We start from the raw sequence: 11,326 nt of genomic DNA on the forward strand, positions 1-11,326 counted from the left end.
TTTAAAATGAAAAATTTGTTTGAAAATTTACGGTGTTACATTTGTGACACATACTGATGTAATGTGTCGAACGCGAAACTTGGAAAATCATAACTTCTTCATACGAAGTCAGATTTGGGCGTTCTTTATACTCACGAGGTTGTAATCACGACTACTACAACTTTCATCAATATTATTTATCCTAAATAATCTTTTATTTATAAATGTTTATTTAACCCAATTTGTTAATTTAAAAAATATATATACACTTTTATACAAATATTATATACCCATAACATTTGCTCAAGCTTCACGTATATAATAAATAAATATGTATATAACTCGTAACGCATACGAAGAATAATTGTCCTATTTGAGTATTAATATAATCCCTAAAACGTCTAGCTCAAATTCACGGGTGTTACAGAATGTTATGTTATTCTCTTAAACCTGGTTATAGATTATAAGGTAAACTAACATACATACATTTCTAACATCAAGAATACGTTCACAATCAACACCATGTAAAGGCCTCATCTTAGGGTATGCAACTGTCCGAGAGATCACACCCGATATAGGGGTATCAGCTATACTACAATTGGAAAATGTCTCCATGATCCACATCTACAAAATTAAGATGTCAAGAAAGTAACTAACATAATAATGTTATAATAGTTATATAAAATCTATTATGAAACGTAGCAGACATACTTTAAATGCATAGAAAAATCCTTGCACAATATATGTAGGTCTACTGCCGACCTGTGGGGTTCAAATGCTCCTCAATTTTATCAAACACAGCAGACAATTGTCTATAAGTCAAATCCCATATCATTGTACCGCATGGGTACTTGTGTCAATAACTGTACTTAATAACTATAAATTAAAAGTATCATTTGATATAATATAAATAACTGTATACCTGTTAAACTCGTCTAAATTAGAGGCGAGCGCAACATATTCATCGTTAACTGGTTTTCTAGGGTATCTTCCACTAAATTCCTGATCTAACATATATAGTAAGGAGACTCACACAACGTTCGCATCTTGTAATTGATGCAGTGAGTTATTGAACACATGCATAATGTTAGTAAATTTTCATTGACTGTAAAGGCAACACAAATGGAAAGACCTGTTGTCTGAACTATGTCGAAGATAAAGTAGGGGGGAAATAGTCCCCAAATCACAAGTCGGTAATAAGGCAGAAAGCTTTCTTGTCAAAGCAAACCTGGTAGTCGTGTACTGGAAATAGAATCTCCTACAGGTCAACCCAAGGATAGGTACTACATTCCTTGCACATAAGATAATGACATAGTAAAGGGTGCTGACATTCAACACCTATCGGCATGTTTACATAAGCACCAAAATAGGATGCCCTAAACATGGTCACACGTTGTTGTGTGTGTTGTAAACGGGCCATGATTTCTCGGCCCAGTTCAGGCCTGCAAGTTTTAGTGACAACCGTTTCGTATGTTTTGTCATGCTACAATGAAAGGAATTATAACTAGGCATTTGTTGAATGTTCCAGACTTAAGAATATGTTTCGGAGAACATTCCGGAACAACGGTCCGGACTATTCCAGACTGCAATGACTATATTCCGGACAGACGCACTCTGTAATACCATTCAGAAACAGTTTTACGTATTCTGACCGGGTTTTTCATATTCCGAACATGATCTTCGTATTACGGATTCTTTTCCAGACTATTTCAGAATAATGATTTTTTAAAGATTTGTTGTTCTAGTGCACACATATACCCACATATAATCCTACAATAACCTAAGAACCGATAAAAATCGAAGGAAAACGAATAATACCTATGTAAACGCATCAAATCATACAAAATAAACGAAAATATCTACTTTTTAACATATAATCATAAATAAAAACTTATAATTATAAAAATAGTCAAAACATACCCACAAAAACTAAATCTCTCCATTGCTAGAATAAGACATTGTTTAAGTAAGATGTTGTCCGAAATCTTGTCCGGAATGAAGGTGAGTTCGAAATAAAGTTTGAAACGAAAGTGGATTCGAAATGTTATTCATAAGGAGGGTTACATTACCGGGTCGGATCACTATACTCGTTTACCCATTTTGAAATACAGGTCCGGAATAGACATTACGGACGAATGGTCATTTTCCAAATTCATTTTATTGAGGTTATTTAAAAAAAACCACTAAAATGTTGTTAGATTACTCAATTTTTTTATATTAAATAATAATATAATTATCATTCAATTATTCAAAAGAAAACATTCATTTTTATTTATTTACTTTTATATCTGCGACTAATATTAAATATGATTTACCAATAAATTTATAATTTACATATTCCAGTAAAATAATTGAAATGGTTATAAACATTTAAATACACTTTGATCAAGTTTTAAATCAATTTATCCAAATTTCCTAATTCAATCAGTTCGATCCATTAACAACAAACTTAAACCAAAGTAACCATATCTCTGCATCAATCTACAACCACATAAAAACTGTTAGGTAAAATATGAAAGGTTGAAAACATGCGGCTTTCACATTTGAGTACTATTGTTACGACGACTCAACATTTGCGGCTTTCACATTTGAGTACTATTGTTACGACGACTCAACATTTGCGGCTTTCACATTTGAGTACTATTGTTACGACGACTCAATTTCATGTGCAAATTGCGGCTCTCTCACCTATATATATGCATGTATGTTTTGCATATTTTGTGTGCAAAAAAAAAAAAAAAAAAAAAACTTGAGAGAACATCAAGTGTAGAGTGTCAAGCCAATTGTAATCTTGTGAGTTTTAATAAAATTCTCTAGTTGCAGCCCGTGGATGTAGGATTTGCACCGAATCCGAACCACGTAAAATCCTTGTGTTCTTCTTGCTTTATTTTCGTGAGTTTGTGTGTGTGTGATAGTGTGTTTCCGCTGCGTGTACCCGGTCCGGTTCCTAACAACTGGTATCAGAGCCTGGTTAGCGAGATTTTGGAGGGTACGATCGTTTTTTTTATCACGCACGAGTGTACCTGATTTGTATCTTGTTTGTCATAATGGCTGAAGACAAGGTTGTAATCGAAAAGTTCAACGGTTCTGATTTTAGCTGGTGGAAAATGCAACTAGAAGCATTGCTATGTCAGAAAGACTTGGACGTGGTACTCGGAGACAAACCGGAGAAAATGGAAAAAGCTGCTGAAGATGCGTGGAACTCAAAGGACAAGAAAGCCAAGGCGGTTATTACATTGTCGTTGACGAAGAGCGTTGCTTTCAACATCATGAATGAAACCACGGCACGTGGTATGATGGAGGCTCTGTCAAATATGTATGAGAAACCATCGGCGGCTAACAAGGTGTTCTTGATGAAGGAGCTGTTCACTACAAGGATGAATGAGGAAGGCTCAGTTACGGTTCACATTAACAATCTAAATTCAATTCTGTCCAGATTATCATCTGTGGGAATTAAATTTGATAACGAGACTCAAGCATCACTGCTACTAGCTTCTCTACCTGATAGCTGGTCCGGAACAGTTACTGCTGTTACGAGTTCCGTGGGGACCAGTGGTATGACTTTTGAAGGGGTTAGAGATTTGGTTCTAGGCGAGGATATCAGACGCAAGAATCAAGGTGGATCTTCCTCTTCTGATTTATTAAATGTCGGAAGAGGTAGAGGGAATAGCAGGAATAGTGGAAGCAGTGGGAGTCGGGGAAGAAGTTCATCTAGAACTAAGAAGAATGTGAAGTGCTGGAACTGCCAGGAGGTGGGACATGTTAAGAGTCAATGTCCAAAGAAAGAATTGAACATTGCCGGTGCTGAGAGTGTGTCTGAGGATGATGCATTGATACTCAGTATGGAAAGTTCTGTGGACTCTTGGGTCATGGATTCAGGGGCTTCGTTTCACGCCATGGACAACGGGGAAACGATGGTGAATCTAAAAGAAGGAGATTTTGGAAAGGTACGTTTGGCAAATGACGAGATGCTTCAGGTAACGGGCATGGGAGATATTGATTTGGTTACTTCATTGGGAACTACATGGAGCCTGAAGGATGTCAGGGTGATTCCGGAGCTGAAGAAGAAATTGATTTCTGTTGGTCAGCTGGATAAACAAGGACTGGAAGTAAGGTTTGGTGGTGGTAAATGGAGGGTGATCAATGATAATCTAGTGATTGCTCATGGTATGAAGTGTGGGTCATTGTATATGGTTGAGGTATCTGCTGAGGGAAGTATGACCGTCCCTGTTAAGCAAGACAAAATCTGGTTCGCTAAATCTACGGCTAAGAGAGTTCATTTTGCAAACATGAATTCTGGAACCAAGGGGATGTTAGCTGAACGAGTCAGAAATTCTAAACCATTCAGGGGATTCTGTGACAGTGGGAGCACGGGGTGTGTTTCGGGTACAGTTACAAAGAGCCGTTGGGTTTTGAAGACTAAGACTGAAAAAGTCTCTCCTGTTGAAAGTTTGCAAAGTTGGGAGAGTGTTAGTGGTCCTCGGTGTATCTCTGGATCTGGTAGAGTGTCCAAACCGGTTGAGACAGAGGATGAGTCGGTGGTGGGATTAGCCACGACTGAGTTGGAGCTAGTGGGAGCTTCAACTGTCCCTTCTAGTACTTGAAGATGAGGGGCGGCTGCAATTAGAGAAATGGGACTAAGTTTAGCTTGTTCTTAGGAACTGGAGGCTTGGAAGACTTGGTTGTTTTAAGATTACTGGAGTTGGATGACAGAGACGGACCATGTTGTTCAAACTTTCAAGTGGGAGATTGTTAGGTAAAATATGAAAGGTTGAAAACATGCGGCTTTCACATTTGAGTACTATTGTTACGACGACTCAACATTTGCGGCTTTCACATTTGAGTACTATTGTTACGACGACTCAATTTCATGTGCAAATTGCGGCTCTCTCACCTATATATATGCATGTATGTTTTGCATATTTTGTGTGCAAAAAAAAAAAAAAAAAAAAAAAACTTGAGAGAACATCAAGTGTAGAGTGTCAAGCCAATTGTAATCTTGTGAGTTTTAATAAAATTCTCTAGTTGCAGCCCGTGGATGTAGGATTTGCACCGAATCCGAACCACGTAAAATCTTTGTGTTCTTCTTGCTTTATTTTCGTGAGTTTGTGTGTGTGTGATAGTGTGTTTCCGCTGCGTGTACCCGGTCCGGTTCCTAACAAAAACACATCCACCATCTTTGTTTCTTGGAACAAGTATTGCAAACACCAAACGACACGAACATAAACACACATCAAATCCCAGTCAACTTTATACCATAACTAAGCGCAACTGGTGCTTTTGTTTTGGCTCTTTCAACAGAACATGGAAGCTTCGTTTTCCTTCATGTTGGATCCAAAATAATCAAATGCCACTATTTAAAATGCACCTGTTGCGTCTATATACGACAAGTTAAACTCTATATAATAAAAAAGACATTGACATCATGCATCGATTCTATATTTTCTAATACAAAACGTCTAAACCAACAAATTATTTTGTGGAAATTTATGCCAAAACAAAAAGTAACTATCATAGATGACTCATAACAATTTGATCTCAATCAATATAGATCAAGAATCAATCATTATACATGGATGAAAACTATTTGTGACCATAGTCACGAGTCATGACCCGGTATCAGCATATACACGATTTTTTTCTTTCAGTATATATAATGATATACCATCATAACAAAAAAAATCCAAAAAATCATATTCAACTTTCATGCTTTCCCAGTTAGAGAACATTTTCAACCTATTTTATCCATAATAACTCTCACGTATGATTCTTGGTAGCAAAAATACATATAAAAATCTAGGGAAAATAACACATTGGCGCAACAGTGCATTTCAAATTTGTTCGTTCAGTACCTGAAGTTATTTTCGTGCTTTATGAAGGAATATGTTGTGAAGTGACCTGTGTTTTACAGATTTTTTCATCTTGGTCGATTTCTTACAAACAACAAGTTGCAGGTTTTTTTCATATAATAAAAGTTTAGAATTTTTCGAAAAAGATTTTATAAAACCAGAATATCAACGGTAACAATAAACCTACTATAATCAGTGGCAAATCATTTTTGTTACAACAATTTATTTATTTATTGATATTTTGAGAGTGCTGATTAAGAGTGGTTAATTTTTTGTTATCAATCCCATAATTTAAAATAACAAATTGATCCTAATAACTTATTTTTTTTCTTCTTTTAAAATGATTTTTTAAGACATTTTTTTAAAAAACAAACTCAAGGTAGGTCTCTTATTTTTTTCTAAGGTAGTTGCTAATTTTTCTACAATATATATTGTAAATGAAATTGAAAATTTAGGTAGGTCCTCGGGCCACTAGATACGCCCCTGACTATAATGACTAAATTGGAAAAAAAAATGAAAATAATGTAAGGACTATTTTTTAGAAAGTAATAATTATACTAATAAAGTTGTGATTTAATATATAGTATACAAAAGTGTATTGTTATTTTTATTGTTTTTACAATACACAATTTTTTTTCTTTCTAGAATATGCATATCAACATGAAATTAACAACAAAATAAATTGAATGGAAGCTTAATTGATGGTGAACCAAGTCGTACAACAAAAACATCAAAATAAGTTCCATTACTTGAACTCAGAAGAAAGAAATTAAAAACAAAATCGAAACAAAAGTTAGTGATTTTTAAATTACATTCCTACTTTGTTTCTTCAGTTTCTTTGATCTTTTCTTCTAACAAATGCCTTGATCTGCAATACGCAAGCCATCGATCCAAGTGCAATTCTTTTTCTTCAATTAATCATGTTCCTATTTACATCTACTTCTTATTAAGATATAAGTTACACGGATTCTTCTTCAATAGTTTGAGATGATTCGAGCCTATTTACTAGCAAATCCAATGCTTCTTTCATCCATGGTTGTTGACAAACTTCTTTAGCTTTTGGCACACTCACCTGTAAACCCCGATAAAGTTCATAAATTTCTTCTAAAAAATATTGATTTCTGTAAAAAAATTGAATCTTTTTTTTTGGTTTAAAAGCTTACCCAAATTCGTTGACGAATATCTTTTTCAGGCCATAAGTCGAGCTGTTCTTTCACAAGTAAAGGGAACATGTACCCTTCGTAATAGTTTTCATTGCTTTTGCTCTTGAATAACCATTTACCCAATATACGCTGTAAAAAGGTAAAAGAGAAGGTAAATAAATCGAATAATTCAAGAAAATTGTAAAGAAAGGATTGAAGAACGAACCTCAACAGTTCCGAATACTCCAGCTTCTTCTATGGATTCTCTTAGAGCAGCTTCTTTAATGGATTCATCGGATTCCCAACCTCCCTGGTAAAATTAAACTGTGTGTTAATCGTTGTTCTTCATTTCGTTTTTTTAAGAAAGTCAACTGATGCTTTTTGGGTGTAAAAAGACTTGGTATTTAAGACTAAAATGTCACTTTGTTGTTCAGGATTAGAGTCGTATATATTATATGAATTTAAATGGTGTAATACCTTAGGGAACAACATGCCTTTGCCTTTTCTTTGTGCACTAATGACAAGAACTTCTAATGAATCTTCTAAATTCTTCCCTTTGTTGGATTTTATTCTGTAAGGGATACATCTGTCACAAATTTTAAACAATACGTTAGTGAAAAATGAAAATATATCATCAAGAAACAGAGATACAGATCTTGAAATTACTTGTTCTTCGAATTAACCAAAACCTAACCAATTTCTATGAACAACTTGATTATGGGTTTCATTTTCTTCACTCAGTTTCACGAAATATCGAACATTTTCTTTCATACATCAAACAATGAACACATTTCAAAGAACCTCAAATTCCAAAAACCCCAGAAAGAAATCGAAATTACTAGTTCTTTCGAATGAGTGATAATACTTCGAATTTAGCAAAACCCAATTAATTTCTATGGATAGTTTGATTATGCGTTTCGTCTTCTTCACTCAATTTCACGAAATATGAAACATTTAAAAATGAACCCATTTCAAAATTCAAATTACCCCAAATTCCAAAAAACCCCAGAAAGAAATGCATCGGAAAGTAGAGGAAAAGGAGACTGACCCAACGATTTGACGGTGGCCCTTGTTGTATCGCTGCAATTGGCGACCTGTACGAGCAACCATGGCGACCATGTTCTTCAATTCCATTTTTGTTTAGAAAGTAAAAGATAAACCCAAATGGAGACAAATTACAAGTTACGATGTATACAGTGGGTGGATAAGAAATCAGAATTAAGAGATCTGAGTGATGGGGGAGGGAGATATGCGGCTTATTATATATATAGAGATGCATAAGATAATGCAGGGAGGTTGGAGACGATGTAAGAAGGAATCAATGAGATAACTGTGAGAGAATTGGCCCACATGCAGACACGGGATAAAAAAATTAAATAACAAAAATTTTTATTTTTAGATAAATTACAAACCAAAGTAATCCGATTAAAATAATAATAAATAAACAAATTGACGTGGCAATGAAAATATGAAAAGCGTCTTCAAATTTGCAATTTAATTATTTCAATTATTTCAATTATAAAAAATTGTCATGGTAATTTATTAGAACAATATTGTTTTGAAAAAGAAACTATTAGATTTTTGAGTATTTATGACGTTAACACAAAGTTAAACTAGTTACAAAATACAAATTAAAATTACTGAAACTTATTTTTAATCTTATCTAATAAAGTACTTTTCCTTACTTTGTTGTCAGATATAAATTAAAGAACAATTGTTAATTGAAGACAACTAGACACGTAAAAATTAAAAACTAAATAAAAAGTCAAATTTTAAATATTTAAAAGTAAAAGGTGTTAATGACATGAAGCAAGGAAAAGGTGCGATGTATTGTTACCTGTTACATGGGTGTTTACTAGTCACGTGCGAGAGTTTTCCCCTTCCTTTTTGGACCCTTTCACGATTAACCAGCTAAAAACATAGGCTCGGCTCACTGTTTCCAGCTCACCCCCAGTTTACCTTCCTCAAAGTCAAACTCCTTTAAAAGCCGGCTCCTTGCCCTGGTTTTGTAGTTTCATTGAGTTTTTATGTCTCTACAGTTAAAAACCTAACTTTATCCGGAATGGAGCATTAACCCACAGGTGAGTTCTTACGTGGCACACTAACCCACTAGTGAACACTGCCTCAGAAGCTGTTGGGTTGGTTGTGGAGTGGTCATGCACACAGACCAAACATTGCTTGTGATTGGCTAAGCTTTTTTTAATTGTTTCTTTTGTGAAGGTTAGAATAAAGGAGGATGTGTGTGGACTAGTGATCATTTCCAAAAGTTAGTGGTTTGGTAGTGAAGAGGTAGTGGAGATGACGTGGCACATAAGTGGCAACATTTTTCTAGTGGGTTAGTGGTGACCATACCCCTTAGTCTAATTGTTGAAGAATATAATTCACTCCCCCATTATCTATAGGGGTGGTAAATGTGTTGCATGTTGTTTGTGTTTGTGTTTGTGTTCGTGTCGGGTTGAACCGTGCCGGTTCGTGTCAACTCGCTTATTGTCGTGTTGGGTTTAGGATTTAAGGTTTTGACCTCTAAATATGTTGTATCGTGCTACATTGAAGCACTAAATAGGTTGAAATAGTAAGGGTTCGAGAGTTGGAAAAAGAATAAGTGAAAAACAAGGAGTAATAGTTTTAGAGGCGGATGAGTGAAATTCACAATAAGCTTAAAGTAATGAGTCAAATTGAAAGGAAGTGGAAAAGGGAGATTGCGGAATATGAGATATTAATAAAATAATTAAAAACTAAAAAAAAGTATTGACTGGGTGGCTAATTAATGACTTCCACACAATCCAAAGTTTATTTATGTTTAGTTTTGAGTTTGGACATGTTTAGCTTATCTAAAAGATTAAAAGAATTTGCGAATTATTTTCGTGTTAAAAGTTTGGACGCTAATTCTATCATTAGTTATCTTGTCTTGTCATATCAATCAATTTAATTAAACGGGTAGAAATATATATATATATATATATATATATATATATATATATATATATATATATATATATATATATATATATATATATATATATATATATATATAGGGAAGGGTTATTTGGAAAACAAAAAAACCCTAAAAAAAATCATAAAAATGCATAAAAAAATACCTAGACATTACAAAACTTTTTTTTGAATTTTTTTATCAAAAAATCGCAGCCTTTTTGACAATTTCGCTGAAAAAAAAAAATCAATTTTCTTTTTATTTTTGTAAAAAAAAAAATTTCAGCGATTTTATGTTAAAAGCTGCGATTTTTTGATAAAAAAATTCAAAAAAAAATTTGTGATCTCTAAGTATTTTTTTTATGCATTTTTATGATTTTTAGGGTTTTTTTGTTTTCCATAGAACCTAAACCTATATATATATATATATATATATATATATATATATATATATATATATATATATATATATATATATATATATATATATATATATATATATAGAGAGAGAGAGAGAGAGAGAGAGAGAGAGAGAGAGCGAGAGAGAGAGAGAGAAAGAGGTTATATATATATGATGTGGTATTGGACCTCATAGATGATTTGAGTGGTTTGTGCGGGTGTATCTCGGTGGAGATCTACAATCACAACAAAACAAGGTCGTCAGTCGTTCTCCGGGAGAAGGTCCAGGAGAGCACTCTGACGGTCAAGTCAGTTCCTTAGAGAACGGATAGTGTGTTTAGCGGTAAGCTTAGAGAGTTAGGGTTCAGATCCCTTTATCGTTGGAGGCGTGTGGCCTTTTATAGTGAGTACCTAGGCACGGACCCCGCTCATAGGGACAAGGGTGTCAAACCCCGATCGGGACAGAGACGCTGATTGGCGGATCGTGCCTTTGTCCCCTGTCAAAGCCGTGATTGGCTTAGCCACGGTAATGGTGTGTGCACCCATACTGGAGTTAGCATGTGACGGTTTGTCGTCTGTTGACTTTCCCACGTATGTGTCAGGCCGGATTTTGGTCATCAGGGGATGTCCCAATCCGGAATGGACTAAGTGAAGGCCAACGCTGGAAAGGTGGCGGGCTTGGCTATGCAGCCTGTGCCCTTGGTATTTCTGGCGTACCTAGGAGGCACGTTATCAAGTCTCCCTAGTCTTATCTGTAGCGGCATAGGCGTGCTTAGTTGCAACGGATGGGATTAGTCTCAAGTGACGTTTGGTCACTGTCTTTTCGGCTGCACGTTGCATCGATTTTCAGTCGTGACGTCACCCGCCATCATTAAGGTTTTCGAATTTTCTTCCCTTCTATGTTTTTATAGGCTTTTCCTCTTCGTCTTTCCACATTCTTGCTCTTTCTCCCGGTCTTTCTCTTGTTCTCTCTCTGCGTCTACGCTTTTTTTTGTCATGGATTTTTCGATCAGCTTTGCTCCTACC

At 35.0% G+C, this 11,326-nt stretch overlaps 1 protein-coding gene across 1 annotated transcript; it reads right to left on the bottom strand.

Annotated features, from left to right (window-relative positions):
- Positions 1 to 6,506: 6,506 nt before the first annotated feature.
- On the bottom strand, positions 6,507 to 8,233 carry LOC145166600 (nudix hydrolase 18, mitochondrial-like). Its single transcript, XM_079085621.1, has 5 exons — positions 8,019 to 8,233; positions 7,448 to 7,556; positions 7,197 to 7,280; positions 6,992 to 7,120; positions 6,507 to 6,900 (listed from the first exon to the last, which is right to left on the bottom strand). Exons 1-5 carry the CDS (start codon positions 8,102 to 8,104, stop codon positions 6,787 to 6,789), a joined length of 522 nt encoding a protein of 173 aa, XP_078941747.1. The 5' UTR covers positions 8,105 to 8,233; the 3' UTR covers positions 6,507 to 6,786.
- Positions 8,234 to 11,326: the final 3,093 nt, after the last annotated feature.

The sequence above is a fragment of the Lactuca virosa genome, chromosome 3 (assembly GCF_052849685.1).
Source record: "Lactuca virosa cultivar CGN04683 chromosome 3, Lactuca_virosa_CGN04683_v6, whole genome shotgun sequence".
In the NCBI taxonomy this organism is placed as follows: domain Eukaryota; kingdom Viridiplantae; phylum Streptophyta; class Magnoliopsida; order Asterales; family Asteraceae; genus Lactuca; species Lactuca virosa.

What these genes read in the sequence shown, in the direction of transcription:
- LOC145166600 (XM_079085621.1), bottom strand. Translation starts at nt 8,104, where the DNA reads ATGGAATTGAAGAACATGGTCGCCATGGTTGCTCGTACAGGTCGCCAA. An exon ending in AAGGCATGTTGTTCCCTAAG is followed by an intron (nt 7,281 to 7,447) that starts GTATTACACCAT and finishes TAATTTTACCAG; the next exon opens with GGAGGTTGGGAATCCGATGA. An exon ending in ATATTCGTCAACGAATTTGG is followed by an intron (nt 6,901 to 6,991) that starts GTAAGCTTTTAA and finishes CGGGGTTTACAG; the next exon opens with GTGAGTGTGCCAAAAGCTAA.